The sequence below is a fragment of the Anas acuta genome, chromosome 1, assembly GCF_963932015.1.
Source record: "Anas acuta chromosome 1, bAnaAcu1.1, whole genome shotgun sequence".
Lineage (NCBI taxonomy): Eukaryota > Metazoa > Chordata > Aves > Anseriformes > Anatidae > Anas > Anas acuta.
Window position 1 is genome coordinate 71327347 of NC_088979.1, and position 27873 is coordinate 71355219.

The 27873-nt window shown below is 39.5% G+C and overlaps 1 protein-coding gene across 2 annotated transcripts; it reads left to right on the plus strand.

Moving 5' to 3' along the window:
• The first annotated feature begins 2477 nt into the window (after positions 1-2477).
• LOC137856535 (glycoprotein Xg-like) lies at positions 2478-26625 on the plus strand. Of its 2 annotated transcripts, none has more exons than XM_068682042.1 (9): positions 2478-4060; positions 14729-14770; positions 15223-15279; positions 18998-19033; positions 21459-21524; positions 22362-22418; positions 23082-23120; positions 23404-23523; positions 24803-26625. In XM_068682042.1, exons 1-9 carry the CDS (start codon positions 4000-4002, stop codon positions 24817-24819), a joined length of 495 nt encoding a protein of 164 aa, XP_068538143.1. In that variant the 5' UTR covers positions 2478-3999; the 3' UTR covers positions 24820-26625. The 2 variants fall into 2 exon arrangements, with proteins under 2 accessions (XP_068538143.1, XP_068538154.1); XM_068682053.1 differs by lacking the exon at positions 2478-4060 and adding an exon at positions 4087-4229.
• The last annotated feature ends 1248 nt before the right edge of the window (positions 26626-27873 follow it).

Here is a 27873-nt window from a genome sequence, read left to right on the forward strand (position 1 = left end):
AGTTTTTGATTTTATTAGCTCCACTACTCTTCCATTGCATAACTAAATATCCCAGTCCATTACTTCTCACACTCATAGGGTCAAGAAACATCGGTTAACAACTATTCCTCACCATACGGTGTTTTTATGGTCACCTCCCATGCATTAGCTGCTGCTCATCGTGGCCATCTGCACAACGTGACCTTCAGATCCCAGTTTGCAAATTTATGTTCTGGTTTCCATGCGGGTCTCAATCAGCCTGAGAAGTAGGATGAAAAAATAGTGTCCTTCCCAGGCCCAAACTGCAAGTTTCAATCCTGCTGAAGAATCTCCATCATTAAAAGAGGATGGCAACACGGAGCTCTCTCCTGTTCCGGTTGCACATCCTCTGGGTTCTGTTTTTTCTCCAGTCTGCCTCCTTTGGGGAGGGGAGCTGCATCATTCCTAAAGCTGTTCAAGTTACCTGCAGTAATAGTAGAAAAAAAAAACGAAAAAACAAAAAAACATAAAGCAGGTTCATCTGGTTCTAGGGCATCGCATCACTTTAGCTTCTATTAAGGAGCTGAAGATGCAGTTTAGTTTATCCTAACTATCAGTAAAAGGACTGCTTGAAAAAATGTTCGGATGGCTTTCATGTGTCTATTTGAGTTACTTATCTAAACTTATCCAAAAGAATTCATCAAGCTGTGGAAATGAAAACCAGCAATTCTTAATCATAAGATTTGCAGCTTTCTACTGTAGCTACTATTCATACCCATTTCAAAATCTGTGCCAAATTTTGAACGTTAAGGAAAACTCTCATGCACACAGCTTTCGGCATACATTGGGCAGATATACACCCCCAATTGTGTATTTCAGTAGTTTTCTCACTCATTATTTTAGGTCAATAAATGTATTATTCTGTCCTTCCCCCACCTCCCTCCCCACCCCCCTTTTTTTTCTGCAGATTTCACTTGGCAAGATTCTGACATATACCGTATACCATAACCTTTCCATGAACTGGAAATATTATCTTCTTTTTGCTTTTTTCTATTATGCAGATATAAAGGACAAACTTGAAAGAAAGCAAAGAGACGTTTACAAAAGGAAGTGGAATTGAATGGAATAAAAATACATTTTTTTCAGAGCCCTGCATTTGGAGTACTTTAAGAACAACAAGGATGAAAAACTAAAATACATGTTTCCATACCTTCAATAACAAAACACTGAAGATTTAGTTAGGATGTAGAAATTATATCCTTCTGTTGCCAAGAAATTATATCACTTATTCACTTGCTTATTTATTTTGCGTCTAGATGAATGTCTAAAATTACTAGATGTTTCAAGACTTTAATTAAAATACTTCTATTTTTATGATGAAAAATTAATACCGTAGGATATTAGTGGCTTTCCCCAGTAGTTCCTGTTTATAATTTGGTTCCTTCATCTCTGATAGACTCATACAGCAGGACACCCATGTCAAAGGGACTGATGTCTAACCTCTGCCCACAAGAAGGATGGGGTTGCAGCTGTGGTGAGGTGTGGCTGTCCTCTTGCTCTTCTTTAGTTTGTCTCATCTAAAAGAGGCCTGATGGGCAAAAATTATGTGGCATAGAGAATAGACAGACACAAGCTACATTTCTCAAGCCATTTGCTATTTCTTAAATATATGAGGGCTTTTTTTTTTTTTTTTTTTTTTTTGTGTGTGTGTGTGTGTGAAAATAAATAGAAAAATTAGGCAACTTAATCAGCCTTGGCAGGTGAATATTAGGCAGAACTTTGTTTTCCCTTTAAATAGGAAAAGATAGGTAGATAGTTGCTCAAAGTGATAAAACTACAATCTGTGGTCGGTTAAAAAGCCCTGTATTTTTGCTTAATATGCAATATTTTTTACTTGATATCTTGGACAAGCCATAGTTCGTGTATTTGGCAGAGAGAGATGAGTTTAAAAAAAGTCCTGCAGTGTGCCAGGAACAGAACTGGGATAAGTATTTGGGGCATCCTGACTCCAATGCTAGATCCACTCCTTCAACTCACAGTTCCTTGTCGCTTCATTGTATTGTCTTTTTTTAGCTACAGAGAGTAGTAGGTGGCTTCAGAAGAGCTAGAAATGGGCACATCATCTTCAAATTTAATAATCTTCAGTATCCAAAAAAAGGTATCCCAAAGAACTAGTATCAGCAGACAGGTGAGATGAGGTGTTTTGGAAGATCTCACTTACTAGAACGACTATTTTTAAAAAGCTCCTGAACGTCTGTGACGTGCTTGGGCTTGTCTGGAACTAGTACATAGCCTTGCTAACATTTCTGTTCCCTTCAGGCAAATTCGTCACTGATACGAAGATTAGCACGTGTGCCTGCTTTTGTTATCCTGGAAAAAAATAAGCAGTAAACCTATGGGATTGCTAGTGTCTTAAACTGACCTTTGTTTTAAGTGGCTGATAAAGTCCTTTCTTTAGTCTAAATGTCCTTAATTCTTCTGAGATTGAGTGATTGGCCCTGACCAGGATAACGATACATGTGAGATTGAGTGATTGGCCCTGACCAGGATAACGATACAAGAATTGATACATAAATTAGAAATGGTTAAGCCACGTGATACTGGCTAGTCCCGTAGAAACCATTCTCCTTGTTTGAATTTATGGGGGAAAAAGGCACAAACCTGATTAGCCTGAACATCAAGCTTCTTGAAGATCCAATATCACTGGGTTTTATCTGTCCAATTTACGTTGTATCATCTGTTTTTTTGTAGGTAACGTAAAACCATGAAGTCAGAGCAAACTCTGTATCGTGTGTTCTAGGTAACTCCACAGAAATGCAATTGGGGCCAGCCTCTGCTCCCTATTGGATGGGATCATCCAGCAACACCAAGTGCATACAGATCTGCCATCAATGGTAGCGAAGTCCTGCGTGTATTTGCTGCCCTAGTCAAAGCAGTGCTAACAAAAATGCCTGCAGCCTACACCCCAGCAAAAGGGTGCACGCACCAGAGTCCTGGTTGGTGCTGGGTGCCAGAGGGATGGTGGCAATTCAGTTCAGCAGACAAATGAACTGGCATACACTTGCTACATAAAGACTATGACAAAACTGCATTTTAATATGTGTGATTAACTGTCATTTTAATATATGTTAATGGAAGTATACACAATTTCTTTTTCCAAAGCTTTTTGTTCTCACGGTCAGACTGTGGCGTAGCACTGTTCGAGGTCACTCTCCATGCAGGATGTGCATGGATATTTTGCATTTAAAATATATATTCAGTTCAATGGAAAAAAAAAAGAAGAAAAAAAAAAAGACAGATAATATGTACCTTGTGAATAAAAGCATCTACCTTGGAGCTGAGCATGCTTCAGGTCAGCAGGCTGACATCACATGTTAAGTTTATAATCTATTTCTTTCAGTTGTTGTTATGCCTCTGCAGAGAATTCCCAAGTCCCACAGAGCAGATCCTTGTGGCCTCCCCGTCCCTACCTCGGCAGTTCTGGTCAGTGATTTGGGCTCTGACAGGACTTCAGCAGCAGGTCCCACTCAGCCAAAATCTGAGCAGGGAAGCAGCGCTTTGCAGACTAAGTGTATCTGAGAGGCTGTTTGAGCACTCTCCAGAGCAGGCCTGCCTCCTCTCCCAGGTAGTTTTAGTGCCTATGGCACCACACCCCACTTGGAAGGCGAGGATGTCAAACAGGTTGGCTTTCCCTCAGGGGAGCGGGTGGAGTAAGCGCAAACTGGCTCCCTTCTCACTGGCTCCCCTGCTCTCCGCCTTCGCCGCCTGGGCGATAAATGCGTTTCTTAGAGGGCAGGTGGCACCTACAGTGCTGCTCGTGGCTTTGCCATAGTGGGGCCGTCTGCTTTTGTTACCTGTCCTGCACCAGACTTGTTTTTTAGGGACGTCTCTCTGTTCTGCAGTGCTTGAGTGGGATGGTGAGGGACCTTGCTGGACAGAGCCCCTGATTAAAAGCGTCCCCTCAAAGCTTTGCACTGCCAACATCTATCGGCATCGCCTGGAAAAAGTAATCAGTGCAATCAGAGCACTACATAGAAGACCATGGGGAAATTCAGAAGAATCCTTCTCTTGTGCCTTGGCTTTCTTCTAGTCCACGTAAGAGGTAAGTGACCTTTGCCTTGACTTATTTCTAGGGTGTGGTTATTAAAAATGAAAAACAAAACAGCAACAGAAAGCTAAACCCCAGCCCCTGAACAACTACACTTGTTTATTTAGAAATAATCACTAGGATTGTTGCTTCTGTTTCATGAAAAGCGTTCAAGAATTTTTAGGTAAGTACTTCTGCAGTTTCTACGGAGATCATTTTTGATGATCTATGATCATGCTGATCGGAGTTTGTTTACTATCATTTCTTATTCTCTATAGGGTTGTTCTAAAATTATCCATAAGCTTGAACTGGAGTGTATGTTTTTTCTAATGGAAGCTGTAAAATGTTTCCCAAAAGGTCCATAGCCAAAAGCTTACTTCATGTTTTCAGAGCTTTCCTTGGTTGTTGATATTTTGGAATACATTGGGTATACTGTAAAAACAAATGCTGCTGCAGTTTAAGGTGTTCAGGCTTTAATACTGCTGTAGTTTTATTAACCTTAGCCAACATATTCTTGAATATATAAAATCCAGACAAAAGCATGCATATTTCTTTATAAGCAGGACTAATGCAGAACTAAATACATTTTGTACATATATTTTGAAGAATGAATAGCAGTTGGGGAAAATGTAATCCTTTTGAACTGAGCGTTTGTTTTGAATTCTAAAGTAATTTTCTTTTAGCAAAACGTTCTGTAAAAATTCGTTTTGATCTCAAAACAAATAGGATTGTCCTTGTGTGCATCTGCCATGCAGTGTACTAGTAACAGTTCCTTTGTCATATATGACTACTACTGCAGATACTTTTAGAACAGCGTTTGACTGCAGGAAGAAGCCAATCATTGACCACTAGTTATAAAATCGCTGCTGCTGCTCTTCCTCCTACCAGCCTGGTTTTAAACAGAGTCCCTGGGAGATCTTACAATGATGAGCAGTGGGAAAAAACTTGCCTTTAATTAGAAATGGTTCCTGTAAATGTCCCTGAAAACACAGTGAATACTTTGATGATAAAATTCAGTGGTTGTTTCCACAGACTTAATATATATATATATATATATTATTTTTTTTTCTAAATGAGGAATTACTTGGAGGTTTTCTGCAAGTAATGTGTCACAGAAACATCAGAGCAGCAGGACAGTGGTGGCCTGCCCCACAGTGTGTTGTGAACAGCAATGATTCACACTGTCTCTCATTACTGGCATGCAGTCTTTCTTGTTCTGGAGAGGTCTCATGCTGAATATTTCTGCTTAAATAATCTGAGCATGTGCAAGTCAATTTCCATATACTGCGTCATGTTAATTACAAGGACAGTCAGGCTAACCGTTCTTACTTTACACATGTGCTAATTTAGAGACAGTTGAGGCCCTGCTTTGGGGAAGAAGCCATTGCTACAAGCTGCTGAGGGCTTTGGGCACAGTATCAAGCCTGTGGAAACTATGTCATCCACTTTTGAAAAGCAAAATGAATTACTTTAAGTCTATTGCTACAGCCACTGAATTTTATCATCAAAGTTTTTATGATGTTCCACTGGACATTTACACGAACCACCTCTCAGTCCCAGTCAAGACATTACATGAGGAAAAGCTTGGGCATGCTAGTGAAAAGCTGGTCTACGTCCTTATGGTAGGAAAGTCTATGGCATGATTCACGCAAATGGGTGCATATACGTGCAGCCTTCATTCTGATCTAAGCTGTAAACCATCTGTGGGAGCCCCTAGAAACTGCGATGCCACTATGGCCAGGCCAGATCATATCACTCCCCTGATGATGCAGAGTTTCCTTTTTGTCAGACTGTATTCAGGTAGTTGGCTGGACTGGCTTGATACAGAAATATGGCATAACCAGGGACCAGAGTGCTCAAGAAAAATGAGACCTGATATAGTTTAGAAACTTGCATGCTTACCACAATCTTCTTCAACGCTTTTACTCAAGCTCTTTTGTCCTTTGTTATTTTCAAGCTTAGGCAGGTTACATGAGTTCTCCCACAAAAGCTGAGCTGCAACAGCTAATTGCCTGAGTTGCTTTTAGCCCAACCCAAATGAAAGAAACTTCACAGAAACATCTTTCACTGAAGTTCACGCTGATGTCACAGGTCAGTTACTATGGCTCGGCTGGCCTGTGGTAATTCAGCTTCAGCTGTGTTTACACATCCCACTTAGGGCACAGAAAGACACAGCCTGGGACCTAGTCCCCCGGTAACTGAGACAGTGGACTTCTTTGAGATATACTGAAGGTCCCATTTGGGCAATACACTTCAGTTTTCACTGTGTGTGTACATGTCAGGGAGAGGCAGTCCAAACTGAGGTCTCCCTCCTGTATGAAGCTGAGACTTGCTCAGACCTGACTGCTCCGAAATGCTCCTTGGGTTCCTAGTATAGGTACAATCCACGTATCCATGTTCTGTAAGACCAACTGATAGGCCACATCATTAGTAATAAAGACAGCACAAAGGCTGATGATGTTTAAGACAAGTTAAGTTTGCTCCATTGGATATTGTGTGCTATGTAGGTAAAGGGAACAGCAATTATTGCTAGCCAGTAAACAATGTACCACTCTCCAGCTAAGGTTTACTAAGGTTTTTGAATCAAAACTAATTGTGATAATTATACAAGCGCTTTGCAGGGAGAAAATTACAGACCTGTTTGGATTTCAGATACTATATGACTTAGTTTTATGAATAATGTAGTTTTCACTGGAGTTAAAAGAAAGAATGGGAGAGATGCAAAACGCAGTCCTATTTATCTTCGTCTGTTCCATCAAGCTCCTGTTCTGACCATCACTGCGTGAGGTCCCTGCGTACGTGCTGAGGTGCTCATGGCATCACGGGGATATACCAGACAATGAATTCCCTTGTTGCTGAGTACCAAAACTATTTCACTCCCAATAGCAGAGCTTCTATCCTCCGTAGGCATGTCAGCGCTGCCATCCCAGGGTGTGACTGCAGTTTGATAGATAGCATACCTGAAGTGTTTGAAATACTAATATCAGCAGAGCTGTCACAATGCCAACGCTCAGGAAGAGCTAACAATCACCGTGTTTACTCAGCTTCTCTGGTTCACTTTTCAAACACTGCTGCCACTTTGCAGGCCTGATAGAAGTGCCCAAACTGCCTGTTTTCAGGCTGTAGTTTTCCCTCATTTGCAACAACAACTGCCAATGCTTTTCCATCCCACTGAAAGCAATAAATTAATAAATGTCATAATTCTTTCAGGATCAAAAATCAGTAAAATTGCGCCTCCGGATTGTTTTGATCTTTGCTTTTAACTTTAGAATCTTCCTTCTTTTCCACGTGGGGGCTAAGATCCATGTTTGTTAAAGGAAAATACTATCTAAAATCTGCTCTGTAATACAATGTCTCGTGAAGCCAGGTAGGCCATTCTAATTGAAAGAAATAAATTGAACGAGCTGTGAAAATATAATGATCCAACATCTGCTGTGTATGCTTTGTTTGACATCAATGGATTTTGGAATTCCTGAGGAATCTATTAAAAAATATGGAGCAACGATGCTCCAGATTAAATCAAAACAACAGCCAGAGTGTGCACTAAGATTAGCAGACAAAATAAAGCGAAGTCCCTTCTTGTGTCCGAGGCCTTACAGCAGTGGAGGAGCCAGGCATACACTCCTCACACAGCCCTGAGTTAGCAGCCACAACCCGCCCCCCAGCTCCTCAGATCACAATCTATGTTGGAGCAAAACTGTGACTGCTCCTTGCAGGTTGGCATCTGCAAGAGGCAGAAATTGAGATACGAGTCAGATATTTCCATTCCCAAAGATTGTACAGACCAGCTCATTCCTTGGGCATGGTGATACCAAAGAGAAGGCTGGCCCTTCTCTTACAGATCCAGCCCAGGTTTGAGGAGTGTTCTGCATGCCGGGAGTCTTGGCCTCTATTCCCTCTGAAGGGATCTTCCTTGCCAGATCCTCTCCCAATTCCCCTGCTTTTGAAGTTCAGATGCCAACTAATGCCCCATCGCTGTTTGCCCAGGGTCATTCACAGAGGCTTCTCTGTGCATTCCAGTGGTCTCTTCACATCTGTGAAGGGATTTTAATTGTTTCTCTCATGTAGTCCAAATGAGAGGAAGGGTGGCTCTTGAGACTCAGCAGACACTTTGTTGCTGGACAGACCTGCTTGCTGACCTCCAGCAACTCTTTTCAGCCCTGTTGTTTCAAAGAAAACACATTGTTAATGGCATGAAATAGAGAGGTTGTAGGCCTAATTTCTTTGCTGTCTTGCATCTTGAAAGCGCAAGCAGAAAATGTGTATGAGACACCCAGGCCACCCACTTTGACTTGGCGGTGTTAGTAACCCCCTGGGACCCATATGCAGATGGCGTACTGTGACTTCAGGAACACAGGATTAGCTACACAATAGAATATTTTTATTAAAAAAAAAAAAAAAAAAAAAAAAAAAGTAATTTCGTTTGTTGTTGGTTATGGAACAACACTACCAAGATTTGTGCCGCCCATCCGGCCTGATGAAGATCTAAAGGTAGTACATGAACTCTAGTACTGCCCTGGTGGTAGAGGTGGGATGAGAAGGCACTTTGCAAGCAACAAAAGAAACAAATCCTGGCGTCTCCCTGACTTCCTGCATTATCTTCAGCACCCCATGTTGTCTCTAAACTACCACTGAGGGAGACTGAGGATTAGCCAGGGGGTGCTCAGGCAGTGCCTTGTCACCCTGAGAGCCAAACACAGCAGTTGCTTGTGCCACACCACAGCATTTCAGTAGGAACACTCATATAGGCCTCTCTCTGCGACCACCTCCTTGAGCAGCTCTCACGTAACGTGACTGGTTAACACTCGAAACAAATGGCTGAAATGGGCTGGCAGCTTCAAGAACCATGCATGTACAGCAAGATGCTTTGGCTGAACAGCCCGCGCCATGACATAGGCTCCACTTCCCTGTCACACAAGGCTGAAGATCTCAGTTTCCATGTTCTGCTTCCATAAGATGCAGAGGCATATGGTGCTGCTTCATTAGAGATACCAAATCCTTTGCTCTGCCTGTAATTTTACAGGACAAACCAGCTTCTTCTGCATTCACTCTCAAGCAAAATACAGAAAATTATATATATATATATATTAGATTTTATGTATGCAGGGTGCATCACATCATGAAGAACAGTAGCTACCTTTGAACAGCTGCTATTTGTCCACAGCAAAGTAAACACTATAAAAATAGATGTTATTCTTTAGTGTTTGATGAGACCATGCTGCCCAGACCTAAGGGAGTACTGCCAGTCTTGCTTTATTAATATATCTTATTTGCTGGTAATTATTTAAATGTGTTTTTGTATGAATAAGTGAGAGAGACTTTTAATTTCCCTTGAATTCAAAACATAAACAGAAGTGGCCTAGCAAAACACATGAAACCAATAATCAGGTCCATATGTTGTGGTTTATAGACTGGAACTTGGATCTAAATTACAGATTTTAAAGCACGCTCATTTTCCACCACGCCATCAAGGGGCTGAAATGGCAATCATTGTTTATGGAATGAAAGGACCATGGTGGAAAAGAAAAGCTACACTGACCTCATCAGGAAATACGGATCATGAGAGTGCTACATCAAAGAAACAGTACTAACTCACTGAGATTTTGTCTAAAGTGTCCACTCTGGGGCGTAAACCTTTACATTCTTCCACAACTTTTCTTATATGAGTAATTTCCTTTAAACAAACCTAATTACTTCCTGAGTAAAGTTGGACCAGTAAACGGGGATGTTCTGAACCACAGGCTTGGGGGAATACATACTGTTTTCTCATTACGGGGAAAATATGTATCATGATTGTATAGTAATCAGAAATGATCTGTACAAGAAATAACTTACCATTTCTGCTAAACAGAACATAAGTCCCATGAGTGAGTTAGATAACATATTGTTCCTCTTCAGATATTTTTTTCTCACTTGTGAGTCATTCATTTCTTCCTCATTCTCTGCCAGCTTCATAATCTTTTAAGCTCATTGTATTTGCAGAACAATTCTTATTTAATTATGTTGAAGAAACCTTTTTTTCCTTGTTTTTAAATAATGTGAAATTAACTTATTTTCTCTTTCTAGCTAGCTCATAACTAGTTTTTTTTCTTTCTAGTTTATTTGTAACACAGTTAATCTTATCCCATTCTTATGACTGCTATCAATGCACTGAAAGCCCATTAATTTAATCATCTCCATGAGAAAAAGAATTTATCTAACATATATATGCACATTAAAGATGTATGTCCATACAGACGCATATGCACATATAAACACATTTTCTCATGTATGTAAGATTCATTTTTATTACTAGATTATGTATTAAATGCCTGATAAGTTCATTTCATTTGACCCATAACCTGACTGTCATTTAACAATATTTATGCTGTCTTGGTTAAATGTGTGTCATTTTAATGGCCATGAGCTTTGTTCATATGGATGCAATGCAGGACTCAGCCTTCTTACTGAGTTTCAGAATTGCAGAGTGATGCCATGGTAGGCTTTTGACAGAAAAATTCTGACTAGAGTCACAGTGACTGACAGGTAACATCGACCTGCAAGAACCTGGCCTTACTCCATGTATAGTCTCAATCTGTGGGAACTCTGACTCTTGAAATCAATCAGTTACACAGCTAAAGGGCAATGGATCTCTTTAATATTTAGGTTATAAATTCTGTCATAGGCAAAAGATGCTGCCGGCTGGAATTTAGTTACTTGGATCACACTTTCAAAAAACTAATATGGGTAAAAGTTAATGAATATTAAGTGTGTGTCTGCCTGAGGACATGATTTTGCAAGGTAGTGACTGCCTTGGTGGGCTAAGGTGACCTGAGCTCCATGTTGCTTTAGCAAGAAGTGCCTTATATCCAAGGGAACTTAGTAAAAGCTGCCTTGCTATCTCTGTGGCAAAGAGCAATCATAACAACCTCTAGAGTAGGGCAAGTGGACTGACTGATTTTATGTCACCAGCCTTCCACACATTTTACTAAAAAGATTAGCAGAAAGTATGGGCACTAGTGAAAGCAAGTGGCCTGCCTGAAAGAATCATGCCTGTAAAAATAAACGTAGTAACTGCAGTTTGAGTGATAGTGTTTTGATGCTTGCCTTTATGGAGTCCATTCTCGCCTGCGTGGCTGTCACAGGGAAGTGTAGTGGCAGCAATTTAAGCCAGGTCTACACTTGAAAATTCTGCTGGCACAGCTCTATATGTTTGATAGAGATGAGGGAATTACATTCCAAATAAGCCTGAAAGTGCCAGCAAAAGTCCTGCTGTTAGTATAGTTCATTGTGTTTGAGCAGCTCATATAAACACGATTAAAACATCCCTTTCTCAATACAAATTGTATATCCATCTGGAAGTTTTGCTTTCTTAGCTTGGCATTTCCTCATTTGCAGATAAGGACTGTTCAGTGGTGTCAAGCAGGAGTGTATAAGCATTTTTTAAAATAATATATCAAGAATAATTGTGAACCACCCAACAAAAAACGATATTACAATAATTTTATTTCTCAGTATGAACAGGGATACTCCAGAAGAAAGGCTTGAAATGATGCCAAGAAATAGCATATTAGTCCAAAGCAGTAATAACAGAGATAATTCTGACATAGCACATCCTGCATAACTATTTTTTTTCATAACCTCATCCACATTAAAAATAATATATATATGTATATGTAAAATCCAAAGGAATAAAAATGATTTCTCCCTACTGAAATTTCTTTCATTTTCATCAGTAAATTTCCAGCTGTTTCCATCATGGAAGCTGGTCCAAAAAGGCCATTTTTATAGGTGAAAAACAAATTTCTTTTGGCCTGTTTGTTCTGTGAAGAAGCTTGTCTAATTAATTTCCGATGCCATTTGTCTTCAGAGTTCCCTGAAGTGACTGCAGTTCCTATTGAGCTAAATATTCTCCGAGTCTCTAATGTGTTTTTGTTTTTAGACCCACCATTTTGTGGATGAAATCTGGGCTGTTCAGCTATTTAACCATCTGTTATCCTCCAAAATTAGATTCTTAAAACGTCTAGGTGCAGCCTCAGAAATGGTAATAAGCACTTAAAATTCTGCTCCACAAAATTTTTCTCCTTGCGGCCATTTCATGTTATTATTGGAGGAAGCCAGGATGGAAGCCCAAGCAATCTTTTCAGTTTATTGGAATATCATTTACTATGCTACACAGATGTCCATGTACTGCCCATCTGTCAAGGCTTATATTTACACAGCCAGAGAGACTTCAGAGTAGATTCCTTTCTTACTCCCAGTCATTCTGTGTTGGTGTCTGTTTCTTTTTATTATTTGATTTATCATCAGAAATAATTAAAAAATTAATCTGAATAATTTCTGCAGGAGATTCTCAGGCTTCGTTTCTTCTCCTCTTAAATTCTGTCTTCTATGTCTTCCTTGCCATCTCAGAACAACACCTCTGGTCTTTTCTCACCTTTTTGGAGCACACGTACAACAGGGAAACCTAGTTATTCTCCAGGAGAAGGGCAGATGCCAGTAACTGTTTCAGTCTGCTGTTTTGCTTCGGTTCTCATGCAGTTGGAAGCATCTGCATCCTCTTGTCTTAATTCCAGCATCTCTTTTGGTTTGAGACCTCCATTCTTTATTTTTCTTTCATTCTCTTAACTTCAAGGAATATTATACCCAGAAGTTTCCCGTAGTCTTCATTCAGAAGATGATTTTGTCAAGTTCTCCTTACAGCATTAGGACCTCAGCAGCTGCTTTCTGTATCCTTAGTTCAAGCGTGTCAGGACCTGTAACAAAGGAGCTGGTTTGGCCAACAGCTCTTTGGGCTTCCAAAAGTATTTCTGATGACTCACTCTGATGAGAAGTTGTTTGAGCCCTGTTGGCATTCCCCTGCAGCAGGGCTCAGATCACAGAGCCTCCTTCAGCTCTCAGGATGCTGATTATGAAGGAAGATTTGTCCAGAGGGTAAAATAAAAGGACACTCAAACTGAACTCATATTGCTGGCACTGAAAAAAAAAAAAGCTTCATAAAAAAAATGAACACTGTAATTTGAACATGTATGTCTTACAAGCAGGATGCACTAGGGATGGCAGGACTGGGGTGACGTGGCCAGGCTGAGGTTAAGCGTGGATGTTGGCCTGTGTGCAGGGCCTGCCCCTCGGCCTGCGGGTCCCATGGCAGGGGCAGGGCAGTGGCATGGCTGTGACAGCCCACGGGCAGGCCCGGGGCCAGCAAGGGGTGGTTGTGCCTCAGGACCCCATCATCTGAGGAAGCCACTTGATATATTTATGCATTCATGAATTCATATAAAAATAAGAACCTGTCGGGGCATTAGGGTGTTATCCATTTAAGGGCCCAGGCAGCTAGGTTGGCTGAGAGGCCAGGGCAGGGGAAGGGGATGCTCTGCAACCAGCTCAAGTGATAAGACAGAAAATGGTACCCTAATAACATTAGCGGGATAGCCTTACGCTGTTATCTGCTTTTCCTTTTCAAACACGGGTTTGTCATGTTGTTTTATGGAGACGGTTTTGTTACAGAGGCCACTCGCTATTTAGCATTCCAGCCTCATTTTCTCTCTTCCGTCAGACACTAGCTATAATTAAGTTCACAGTCTTACGTTAAAATCCTCACGGGAATCAAAATGGTTTCACCTTATACTCCCATGCTGCTTTCTATTTGAGGATCACACAGTGTTTTATCGCTGATAATTAATCTTTCCAGGAGCTCTTTGACACAGACAGGAGCTGTTACTGCAGAGCAGTAATTAATGTGGGGAACGCCATGCAGCCTACCAGCACCCGCAGAGCAGCGACTGACACTGAGTGCTGCTGCTCCGGGGCGGCTGTGACAGCCTCCGTCTGCTCCTCAGTTTCCCTGCTTGAACAACGACACTTTTCTTGCTGTGAGGCATTCGAGACCTACAAAGAAAAAACACTTTAGTCGAGGGCTAGGTAGGCTAATAAACAGATGCAGATCAAGAGACTTGCTTGACAGACACGGTAAAGCACGCCTGCTTAGGAAAGCCATGGTGCATAGTGGTTTTCCATGTACTCATGCATGCTGAGCTTCGATTTGGCATGCAAACTCAGGAACAATGGAGTTTCAGTCCACATTAGGACTAACAGATACTTTCTCTGCAAAGAGGTAAGCCATGAAAGCTGTATATTAAAAGGACAGTGGCAGACTGTAGAGAGTGCAATGGAAATCTAGGGTGAATACCTGGGTTTGTTCAGTTCAAAGTTGTATGCTCTGCTTTATATACATTGAATATTTTCCAGTTTTATTTACCTGCTAACTTTGAAGGGCAGGATACTTTTCCTGCTGTGACATTTCATGCATTGTCACCTAAGACAGAACACAAAGGGTTATTTTCTCCCTTTTCCTATTTTTCTAAGGTACAGTGGAAACTAAATTTGGTAAACACATCTTTATATGTTACTGCTGGCACATGTTACAGGAAAAAAAAAAAAAAAAAGTTGGCTCAGGTGACAAACAGTCTCAAGTCAAGCATGCCAGGAAAGCTGATCTCTACAACTGAGCTTCTGAGCTTCACAGCTTTGGCTGAGCATGGCCATTCAGGGCTGCCTGGGGCAGGGATAGTGGCTGACAGCTTGCTCTACACCAGCTCTTGTTTGGATGGATTTTCCTTTTGTCTCTGAGCAGTGTTCTGGCTTTGTTTGGAGCCCTCAGAGGTCTTGGATGCCTGCCTGCTGATCTTCTCTGCTTCCTTCTAGGTCAACGTGACTTTGATTTAGCTGATGCTCTCGATCACCCGGGTAGGTAAATCTGCTATCCTTATTTTCCTATGGCATTTAGATCTAAATATAAATCTTAGATCTGTTCTCTTTTTGTTGAGAACTGGAACATGAAGTAGCTAGTACTTAAGTTAAAAGCCTACAGGTCAGGGTAGTACTAGGTTTTTAACTTACATACAACTGGAAAATGCTCTGTTGTTTTTTGATTGTTTTTGTTTTGTTTTGTTTTGTTTTTTGTTTTTCTGGTTGCTTTTGTTTGTTTTAAACAAATCAATGTTTTAGTCATGAAATTAAAATTTTCTTTAAAACAAAATGATTATGGCTTTGGAATTATATTCCTTCCTTTTTAGTTTCTGCCATGATGCATAAAGATACATTGAATGCAGCTCTCTAGATCTGTAGATAATTTTTTTTTATAAGTTGAACAATTTTAAGATTTTTTGTTGTTGTTGTTATGTCACTGGGTCCCACAGATGACATAATTACCAGGAAGCCTACAGTGATCAGAAGACCAACACGGCCTCTGCTGAGTGAGTAATACAGGCAATGAATGGGTCATTACCGATTTACGTTATGTAGAAATTGTCTCCCATGATATTTTTGATTATATTTGCTAATATGCCATAGCTGGGATCATTTGTGTGAATAGTAGCTGTCTTCTGTATATAAAGTAAGTACTTTTTTGACAATTACCAATTACATGTCTTTACTACTTCCAGTAAGGCTTTAAAGCATGATTGGCCACAGATAACATTTTATTTCCTGAAAATCCTCAATACTTATCCAGCCAGGATTGACATCCTGGGGAGTATAAAAATGAGTAACTGTAGCTAAAAATGGGTAATTGTTCTACTTTTTTTGTGTTATCTCTTCTTTTAGCACAAATGTTCATAATGCTTAATAACAGAGTTGAGTATTATCTAGTATTGATTGCTACAATGACCCGTGTCAGAAAGGCAGAAAACTGGGAAGATCAGAGAGGACTGAAAGGTTTTAGCTGTAATTTTGAGGATGACAAATTATGACTTTCAATGAATACCTGTTGCTGTTGAAAAACCCCAATGCCAAACAACGATAAAAACACATGCATATTTATAACAGAACATTTTATGACAACATTGATATTTTACACCTAAATTACACTTAAGGAAATTTCTGACTATCAAGCAAAATGTTTGAATCGGGAAATGCTGGATAATGTAAGCCTACACAACAACCTTCAGTCTTTTCTTGGATAAATATTCACTAAGTTTTAGGTACTTGGAAGTAGTTACATGTTCCACATGATGTGAACAAAGAGGGCAGTGTTTTGTGAATATGCTAGCTACTGAACCTGCAATGGTTGCACTCTTCCTTCCCACTTGCTTTTGCAAAGAAAATCTTTGTTTGACCTAGACTAGAATAATGTGTTGCAATGTACTGTGAAATACCATTCTCTACTTCACTAGCTGTCCTGGCTTCCTTTAAAGTCAGTGGAGAGAAATCATCAAGTCTAGGAACAGTTCACGTAATCCTAAATGTGGATTAGTTCTTAGCCTAACATAGACATTTTAAGTATATTACTTGAAGACCTGGAAGACTCTTTCCTCAGAGCTACCTTAAAGGTAAAATAAGGAGGCCAAGTCAGAAGTCAATATCTATGGTCATACTGCCCCAGTCAGGTGAGAGAAATCGAATATTTAAGGACTCCTAAATCTGTTAGAGAGACAGCAGTGGGAGGATTGCCCTACCTGAATCAGCTTTGCTAATTCTTGCAAATGAAGAGCTCCGTATTTTCCAGACCATTTTGGAATCTTTCCTGTCACTAACGAGAATTTCAGAGAGTTTAAAAGTAATTAAAACTAATAAGAAAAAGTGCCAAAGTAAATTACTGGATTTGGAAACATGCACAGGGATGATACAAAAGTATATCCTAACATCTGCCTGATGATTCATTTTAACTTCAGGGTTTCCTCTGTGTCTCGTTCAGCCAGTATCATAGAGAAGTGAGTCTGGCAGAGATGACAATTTTGGCAGAGCGTGGTACAGGCCATATCCTCCGCACATCACTTCCCAGACAAGAACCTCTGTCTGAGTAGAAGCACTCCTGTGGGTAGCTTCCAACTAGTGTAACAAAATTCAGTGGAAAGGAATGGTGAAGCGTGTGTTTAAAATCTCTACATACATTGATTTTAGCCACTCTCACTCATCCTGCTATTAATTTGATTGTCATAAACTCAAACCCACATTCTCGGGAGCACCAAGATGTGTGTACTCCAGTAGTCTGGTGAGCATCATGTGCAACGTGGGACAAGGTACAGCAACTACTGAGCCCTTATCCTGTCTCTGTGGTTCTTCTCAATAAGAAATGCCAAGGTAGCTTATGGGCAGATCTTTCATTCCCTGCAGGAATCACCAGCTATTATGGAAAGGCCATTTACTTCATAATCTTGCTTACTTCCAACTCCCTGAACCTTAGGCCGGGTTGCTGTCCACTGTCTACTTTGGTTGATTACGGTATACAGACTCTGTCTCTAGTCTGCTTTTTGGATGGGCTAACAGGAAAAGTAACGGTATGGCTGATAAGCTGCAACCTTTGGCTTTAGAGTGCCCTTCTGCTTTTCTCCTGCTGACAAGTTATCTCTGCTGTTGCTTTATTGGAGCTCAGGCTTGCTGGTTTTCACAGAAACAACACATTCCTCAATTTTACTGCAGGGAATGGTGACTTTTATAGTCTGTTCTTTTAACCCTTTGTTCTGCTCTTTCTTCTTGTGCCTACACACACATTTCCATTCGTCCTTCATTCATACCAGCCTCAATATTTCTCTAACAAATCTCTGCATGAAGGCTCCTAAGTGGAACACTGCATTTTACCTGAATTCTTAATCTTGATGATAAATGGAATACAATTTGCAATTTATTGCTTCTTATGGTATTAGCCTTTGACACGCAAAGATATTTTTGAAATGCAACTCTGCTGGTCAGACTGAGACAGAATTAACACCTGGCTTGACAAGAACAAACCTATTCATGTAGCAAGAATTTGATTATTTTCCTTCCAAATTTCCTGGTGACACCAAAGCATTTCAGAGAAGTTACAAAAATGTTATATATATATATATATATTTATATATAATGAGACTAGGCACTGTGCAAAAGCAGCTTCCTTCTCTCTCTGGATGGAAAGAACATGTGAAGGCAGACTTGTGCATCATGATGCATTATAAAGAAAAAAGTATATACTTATTATATATATATGTGGCAATAAGCATCATTATGAAAATTTGGGTAGATTTTGCTTTTTCTTCTGATACTTTCTATCACTCCATATTAACGAGGAGCAAGAGGACAGTAATGTATTCCTGCCTATAAGTTAGTGACCGTTGAGGGGTCACTGTCATTCCAAACACACCCTAAAATATCACCCACATACTCATATCCACACCTGAACATTGGAAATGGATTTCCTCTTGCTTGTGCATCTTATGCAGCTCATTGACAAATTGTTTGTTTAATGGAAAATTCCATTCCAGGTACTGTGAGACACATGCACAGTGCTGGGGAATGGTAACAGCCTGCTGATTCTTTGCATAATGTGCCTATGCAGACATTTAAGAACATTTTAAAACTTTTATAGTTCAGCCAAAGAAAAACAGATTGTCACTTAACCTTAGACAGGTGCATAGGATCACTTGAAGCACAATTCTTTTTTTCTTTCACCATGACACTTACATAAATTAGTTAATTCATTTCTCTCTCCCTAAGTAGGTTTATTACTTCCCAAGATTTGTTCTTGAAATAGGTGTTCAGATTTTGCAATGCAACAAATTACACCGAAGCCAAGCATGCACGTACAAGTTTTAACTACAGACAGACATCAATAAATATGTTGTGTGTTTTTTTTAATATAAAATAAAATAATCAAATACATTTTAATATTTTAATCTAACTGATTTTATTTATGTATCTTGCACATATACTAAAGACATACCGATCTTGATTCCAGTATAAGATTTATTATATACGAACAAATCCTTTGTATTTTGAGTGGAAAGTATGACATAATTTGTCTATTATTTTGTGGGCAAATATTACATTCTGTAAAGTTTTTCAAGAAAAGTGGAATGTCTTATTTGAATTTGTGGGTATGACCTGAAAAACAGTTCCTTGTCAAAAATTGTTTTACATTTTCTGTTAAAAGCTAACATTTCACTTCCCCCAAGAACCGTGTTACTTAATTCTCTACATATTCCTCCCTTTCATTTTTAGACAATGATCTGCATTTAGGAGATGCTTTTGGTGGAGGTGAGTACTTTATTTTCTCAGATTTTTGTTTGTTTGTTTTTGTTTTTGTTTGTTACTCTTTTTCAGAAGTCTGCCTAATTTGTACAAAAAGAGTGGGGACAGTAGGATGGGCTGTGTCCAATTGCCAGCTATAGGAACTTGCTGGCTGTCCAATTTGTATGGACAGAATTCAGTTGTGCTTCACATCACCACGCCAGCCCACCACAGCCATGGCTAGGGAGTGGCCATACTGCCCAGTCAGCCACGAGGGACCAGGGTGGCAGCCTCTGGCAGAAGGTTGAAGACAACAGGAGATAATGCCAGCAGTTCCTTCAACTTCCAGGGAATTTGCTGAATTTTAGAAATCAGAGGTAACAGTGGGGAGAGAGCTGTGAGGTTTTTTTAGCTCTGCTGACCACAAATCAGAAATGAAGGAAGGAGTGGTTTACAGATGAGCACTGATAGATATAATACAGTTTAGGCTTGAGGCAGTCAAGCTGTTGCAACCTGCTATAACTACCAGGTATTTCTATAACATCCAAACCTGATACAGGAAGTATTGACAATACTGTATTGAGCTGTGTAAATATATCACATCCAAGACATTGGAAATTTATGCACCACATTTTACTTGGGGTGTTTGGAGGTGTATTAAGGATGTGAAGTACTCTAGAAAGGTTCTTGCACACTGAAATAACCTACAGTACAAGTAGCTTTAAATCAAGGCATAAAATTCCACTTGAATCAAGGCTACACAAAAGAAAATAATATTTCCTAGCCCATAGCACAGAGCCTCTGAATTATGACTCCTATTGCAGCTGTATTAGTCATATTTCAGTCTTAGAGAATCATACCTTTTACATTGTTCTTTCCCACTTCCAAATTCTCCTCTGACATTTCATACCTGTGCTGAATGACATCTAATTTTGTTGATAAGTCCAATTTTTATGCTGTTGCTTCCTCCTGTCCATAGCAGTTGTTCCATTCCTGCAAGTTTTTACTGTCTTTATGAGAGGATTGTTTTAGTAAGTTGATTAAATTATTAATGAATGACTTAAGCATCTTCAGTAGTAGCCACCTTCCCATTCCCTTGATTTACATTTCTTTGGTCCATTTTCAGTTCATGTTTTTAATATTCATATGTGGTATAACAGGATGTACCTCTATCAATAGCTGTTAAGACATTATTTTCTTAGCAGCTATGAGAGAATATGTCTAATATCTAATAGCTACTAATATCTTGTGCTTAAGGAAGACTGAATAACTGCAGCATCATAATAGAAGGAATAATGGGATTGGTAGCTTTCCCTTTGGTGTTGAGTCTTAGGTCGGTGCACATGGTTCTGGAATAGGATAAGTCTCTTCTTCTATTAAATAGAATTAATTAGGTAAAGTCTGATTCAGAAAAGCTTTAAGAATGTGCCTAGAATCCATTGGCTGCCATAGGCTAAATTCATACTGAAAGCTGAGCATGTCTCTAAATAATTTTCTGACTCAGAACATGAAAGTTACTCACAAACAGAAGCATTATGTTTAGTATCTAGACAAGGAGAAAACATGATAAAAGCGCATCTGCCATGCTTTGTAGGTGAAAGAAAGATTTAAGGAGAGGGAGGGAAAATGTTATTTATTTCTGTGACCTAGCTTTGATTTACCAGATGCAAATTTGCTGCCTGACTATGTGAGCAGTTAAATATGCTACTGACCTGGTTGGAAAAAGGACAGCAAGTGGGGCCCTACTCTGTGTATGCAGAGGAACAGCCCTGGGCATCCTGTTTGAGTCAGACTTCATTGCACCAGCTGTTTGTGTGCAATTTGGAAACTTCTACCACTAATCAAATGCTTCTCTGTCCAGCGCATCTCTTCCCATAACTTTGGCAGGAATTAAGACTAAATGCCAGCACAAAGACCTAAGGAATATAGCTGAAATCTGAGTACATTTTGCACTGCTTAAGAGCAGATATTTCATCACACATTTGTTGAATTCATCATGTTTTAGATGAACTAATGCAATGTAGTGTTCTTAGTAATACCTGCTGAGGGCACAGAGATAACCTGTTGCCTCCCACCCAGCCCAGAACACCAGCTGCTCTCTTGGCTATGTGTAACTGCACCGCTGACACCTACAGTAGCATACTGTTCTTTCCAGCTGTCAGCACTGATTAACATTAGGACATGCCAGAAATACATGAAATATTTTCATTGAACATTTTTCGAGTTCTTCTCTTGTTTCAGTTTTGAAAAATTTCCTTTCCGTTTTCTACTTAGATTTAGTAGCTAGTTATCTTTAATGCAGGCCTTGAGATGTTTTAACTAGTGACAAGGTCCTTTTCCAAATTCCCCAGGGGACAAATGAGTAATAGGTACAAAATCCCAGGTTATTAGACTCTTCATTTACAGCTCTCAGTTCTGCTTGTTCAACTGCCTAACTATTTACTATCAACAGGTGACTACCCAAGACAACCTTTATACCCACCTCTTCCACCACGACCAGGAAGCCACAGTAGTTCTGGTAAGAATATTTTCTCCTAAGAAAATCTACCACTGAGCTGTTTGGAGCAGATGTGTCGAATAGATTACTTTCTTATTTTTTCTTTATACATAATTTTTATCATCCCTTCCGTATATTTTCCTTTTTTTATCACTGCTCCTGACCCAGTGTTTGGAAAGATTTTCTGAGCTTTTGTGATGGCACCATAAAGCTTTTCTGCCTGCCCCAACTGTAGGATGTTGAATCCTAAGTGGCAGGAGACTAATACTTACCTTGTTTATCCTTTCGTTATGAATATGTACACACGTACAAATCCATGCTGAGATATGGATGTGAAATGGCTCTGGGGCATACAACTGGTGGGACTGGGGAGATGGATTTAAGCCTATGTTGCTTTTGGATGTAGTCCCAGACACCCTCTAAATACAATGGAAGTGGTACATCAGTCCTAACTACTACCATGTACCCCATATTTACTACTGGTATGATTGTGGTGTTGAGCTGTGGACGTGCCCTTCCCGAGTCTTGCCTAGAAGGGACCCACTGACTTCCCACTGCAGGAGCTGCTGGGATTTGAGCCCACACTTTGGGTTCTTAAATACAGCACTTATTTACAAACATGCATGTCTTCATGCTCAGAATGGGCAGCCAGTAACAGTTTCCATTATCCAGCTTCTGGGTGAATGTGAATGGGTGATTAGTTGTGCAAGCCACCTGACCCACTGCCATGTAGCGGATGGGATTTCAAAGGTCCCTCACCTTTCCCTAGAACAGTAGAAAACGACCGGCCAAGGGAGCTGAAGGGGTTACCACTGTTCAGTTATTTTTCCAATAGAAATCCTAATTTTTATCTTGCAGGAGGTTTTAATGACTTGGATCTCGTTGATGGGAAGCCCTTACCACCGCATATCGCAGGTAGTATTTATTTACCAATTCTCATTGTAGTTTTTTTCCTAAAATTTATAATTAAGAGCTGTCTGGTTTTGCTTTAGCAGAAATCTGTCACCAGCAGTGTAGCACAAGACTCTGCTATTTTTATTTAGATTAGCCACCTTTCTCCACAAACCACAGCTTTGAGCATGAAGCTCTAGATCTTTTGAAACAAATCCCTAAATGCCTTACAGGGCTAAGGCAGCACCTTGCAAGATTAATCCCTTCAAATTCAGCTTGGATAGTCCCAAAGCAAGGGGCTTCTGCTGAGAACTGAAAGTAAATGCACCACGTCTGTATCTTGACATAAATCATTTGATTGTCTGGCAGTAGAGGATAATGAGAGTACAGTACTGGCCTTCTATTTCCTTTAAATCAGCCTGATGTAGACAGCTAAGGATTACCCTTTTTTAATATATATTCTTCAGATAATATTCTTCTTCAGAAATGAAGTGGCAGGAGGAGGGGAGGTTAATCCTCCTACCAACACCAGTGCGAGTCAGGATTAGAATCAGAGCTCCTCTCTCACAGAGTCCCACACTAGCTTCCCAATTTCACGCTGCATGAAATCGCACTTTGCTGAGCATATACTTTGTTCTCAAACATGATGAAAGACATTTCTTAATGAAACTTCACCCTCTATTCCAGGAGAAGAAGAGCATCATTTCAATCACGGTGGAAACACAGGTATAGTAAATAATGTATTCTACAGTTTGTTCCAGTTCACCATAAAAAGTAGGAAAATGTTAGCCTTATTAGTACATATACTAAATGATCTGTGTGACACTGTTTTCATACTAGCTGTCATGTAACATAATTTCCAGTCTTCCGTTTAATTCTACTTAATAGATTTCCAATGTTTTCACTGAACAATTCTCAAAGTTTTGCAAAAACACATCTTAGTGGGGAATATGCTTAAGTCATGCTATTTCAGTGCCTCTGATTTTTTTTTTTCTCTCATTTTCTACAGATTCAGGATTAATAGCTGGAGTTACTTCTCCTATAATTTCTGCTTTTGTGATATTAGTTGTTGGATCAATAGCTGCCTACACAGCTTATAAGAACAACAAACTTTGTTTCAAACCACGTGGTAAGACAAAACTTTTCCCAATTTCTGGGTTCATTTAGCACTGAGGTAGACAGGAATTTTACTAAATAAATAAATAAATAAATCAGTCAGAACAGAGATAGGTCAATGATGAGGGCATTTGAAAGTCTACACAATCTCAGTGGTCTGTAAGAGATATTGATAATTAACATGGTTCATCAAGGACAAGTATAGGAAGCCACAGCATGCTGAAAGGACTCAAAGGAATTGTGAAATGTGAAGTCTTTTCAGCCACAGAGGTGACTGACTGTTGTGACCCTGAGCCTACAGACCAGCCTCAGTCACCCAGATCAGCCTCACCTGGGACATCACCATAGCCCCTCTGGCCAGGGCCCGCATTTCAGCTCAGACCTGGGTTTTCTGTCCTGTCCCGGTCTACATCTGCAGCGTGTCTGCCCCAGCCCTAATCCTGGATTGCTCTTGGGTTTCTCAGCTTGGCCTTGGGCTTGGCTGGTTGCCTTGCTTTCCCCTGAGGATCAATGGATTGCCCATAGGACCTGTTTGTCATCACCACCCCACTCTGCTCGCCTCTGCTATGTACAGTGTGGTGACACCCTGCTGGTCAGGCTATGGCCCAGGCTGCCCTGTGAACATCCTTTTTGGGAACAGCCCCACTTAGCTGCATTATAGGTCAATTTAAACTTCTAGTTTTAGTTCTCTTTTCCATAATGGGACTAACAGCTAAGACATATTTGTCACATATTAAAAAGTCCACCAGATTTTTAGGACATGAATGAAATGCAGGATGTGCACAGACAAGTTCCATAGGCATTTCTGGCAGATCCAGTATATCCCTGGTGCTTAGAAAGCCTCATCCAGAAAAGATTTGCTAGACTGAGGGCTGCTAGAGATGCCAGAGGGAGCTGTGGAGGGGCTGGGTGCTCCCTGGACAGTGTCACACAGAGGACATTCACCTGGATCCAAGAGGGACGTCCTCAGCCACAGCAAGGCCTGAGGGAGGCTGGTCAGGGCCATTGAGGCCTGTTTGTGCCCTGAGGGTCCTGTCACTTTTTTCCCCTCTGTTTCTGTAGCTGGGGTGTAACTGAGGCATGATGAGGCAATCAGTGACCCACCTGCCCTCTGAAAAGGGGTGTGAAATGGAGGAAAGGGAAAGGCTGCCCATACTTCTCTACGGGTACAGGGTTCCCCCTTGAAGTCTCAAAGGGATGGGGGCAAAAAGGGCATGGAAAGCAGCTGATGTAGAACTGGCAAAGGATATCCGTAGCAGAAATGATGAGCGTTCAATCTTCATTTTTTTTAGGTGGGGCTACAGTGTAAGCTGCAGAAATGAAAACTGTCCGCTGATGACAGACTCCTTCGGTTGGCGACATTCACCCCACAGATCTGACATTTATTCTTCTGCTTTGTAATTCTGACAAAAATATCTTCCTCTGACGAGCATTTTGTTGAGACATTGGAATACTGTTCTCTTTGACCTGTTGTTACTCTTACATCGTGAGCTTTACATCATCAAAGATGTACTTAAAATGTCCAGGAATAGTACTGCACTATTTGAGGTGTATTCATAAATGCTGGATAAGTATTTTGATTCAGAAGTTATTTTAAATAACATAGAAATCAAGTTTAAGATGAGCTTAAAATTTAATTTAAATGTTTTGGCTTTGAACATTTGAGTCATGAACAATTTTGTCCCCAATTTAGCCAAAATACTTAATCTTTCTGATAGAATAGAAATAAGGAAATTGCCGTTTCCATTCATACATTTTGGATTTCTTCAGCATATTTCTGTGTTGTCTGTAATATTTAAGGAAAACTTGAAGTAGTATAGAGGATTAAGAATTTTAATGCCTTTATTTTGTATCTTATGCCTGAATTCTTGCAAAGTAGAAAGAGCTATAGATGGAAAATTCATTCTTAATTTTGATATACATCATGAAAATAAAAGAAAAATGCCTTGATGAACCACTGTTTAAAATAACAAAAAACAAGCTGATTTTATTTATTTATTTATTATTGTAATGGTACTTAGCTCTTCTCAGGAACTAGAACCTGCCATAAATTATGTTTATCATTTATCTGCTTGCTCTAGGAGCCTATGAAGGCAATCTGGCTTTTTGTTTTTTACTTTTTTCTTTTTTTTTTTTTTTTTTTTTTAAGAACCATATTATTAATAATTTCTGTAAAGGAATACTATGTTCAAAGGTTTTGGAATAATTTAGAACCAGTCTGTGTCACTTTGTCCTATAAAATCTAAGTCACACCAACTTTTAAATTTCATACATATCCTTTAGCAGAGATGTGGTTGATACATACAATTTCACTAACAATGCTGTTTCATCTTTTCCCCTTCATTCCTGATCAACCTTACTGTGTTAATAAATATTCTTACATAGACAAAGATATCAACAAAAACTAACGCTTTCCAGTTTCTCTGTCTTCATGTAGCTAACTGAATCAAAATACTACTAAATGAATGAAAAGTAGATGAAAACTGGCAAAACTAGTAGTTTACTGACATAATTCTACAGTACAGATATTTTAGCTAACTTAAAAGCATAGAGGAAATCCATGTGTTTTTGTCTTCATCTTATATGCAAAGGATGCTTTTTCTTACTAAAATTGCATGTAGATTGCATAAACATGATTTTGTGTTTGTTAAATTGTTGAGAGAAAGATGTCATCTGAAAAAGTACACTTTTTGTAAAATAAAATACTATTTTGTCTACGTTATACTTGAAATTGTTATGTTGCTGAGGAGATTACCAAAATCTTTATTTTGATCCTAAAAGTAAGAAATTATAATGTACATCAGTTTAAATACAGAAACACCTTGACAACACACAAAGGAATGAGTAATTCTGTGGCTATCACTTTCAACTTATGAATGGTAACATATTTTAATATGGTTTTCAAGTACACATGCTATTTCTTTAAAAATACCAATTTGCCATGTTAATGTTTATTAAAAAATTATATATGTTTTTCAAGCTAGACAAATTTTTGATTAACAAAATGTTATAACATTTTCTACTTTTGATGTCAGCTGCTTGTTAACAATAAAAATATGTATTTTCCTTCTTTCTCTTGAAAATTTTCAATAAACACATACAGTGTTTTACCTAAGATGATGTGAGGTTTGTTTGTTTTGTTTGTTACTTTACGGAATATATGCTAGCTGGTACCTTTTATATGCAAGTTGATCTGTGACCTACTAAAGACTTTAGGGGATAAAAAAGAAACAGCTTAAGAATCTTTTTTTTTTTTTTTTTTTTTTTTTTTCAGGATGAGTGTGCATAGAAGGATTTATAGGCATTATTAAGAGCATAATGATTTCTGCTTTTGAAATATTATTACAAGGGATTTAAATTTGTTCATTGTATTTCTAAACCAATTTCTTACTCAGTAGAAGTTGTTTTTGTTATTATTAGTGAAAAATCAGATTTTATTACAGAGAATTTGAGCAACTACCGTGAACTTGAATTAGACAAAACCCTGACCAAATGTTTACCTTCTGAAGCTCTTTGGTCAAATGACAGCAACATGCCACCAATCTACTGGTGTGCAGGCATACTTTTCAGTGTTAATTTTCCTCTTAACTAGCATAACTATTCCATCAATTTGGTATTTATGTAGGGAAGCTCTAATATATTTAAATCTCAAGGGAAAGGAAGGAGTACAAACTAGGTTTTGGACCATCAGACTTCTAGCTTGTATTTTTGGCTCTGACATTTTAGGTCTAGCATATGCTATAAAAAATGTTGCTGGTACCCAAGCAAAACAGAAAAACATCTGGGTGTAAACACAGCTTAAATTAACAAGAAATTGCTTTTGTTGATTATAAAGTCCCCTAATTGAAATAAATCTGCCAATAAAGGCATCTATAATAGCAATCTTGCTATTTGTAAGAATGGAGCAGGGGGTTGGCCTCTTCTCACAGGTACCTCGCGATAGGACTAGAGAGAATGTCTTCAAGTAGTGCCAAGGCAGGTTCAGGTTAGAAATGAGGAGACATTTCCTCTCAGAAAGAGCAGTCAGGCATTGGAACGGGTTGCCCAGGGAAGTGGTGGAGTCACCGTCCCTGGGGGTGTTCGTGGTGATTGGTTGGACGTGGTGCTTAGGGACATGGTTTAGTGGGTGACATTGGTGGTGGGGGTTTGGTTGGACCAGATGATCCTGGAGGTCTTTTCCAACCTTTATGATACTATGATTCTAATGTTTAGGCAAGCTATGTAAACAGATGATGAACACATTTCCTGAGATTTTTGTTTCTGTTGGAAAAATAAAGCTTCATTTCCTATGTATTTACGTCGTCTCTTCCTAGAACACCTCTGCCACCACTACTAGAGCAATGAAACCACCTCATTTAGGATA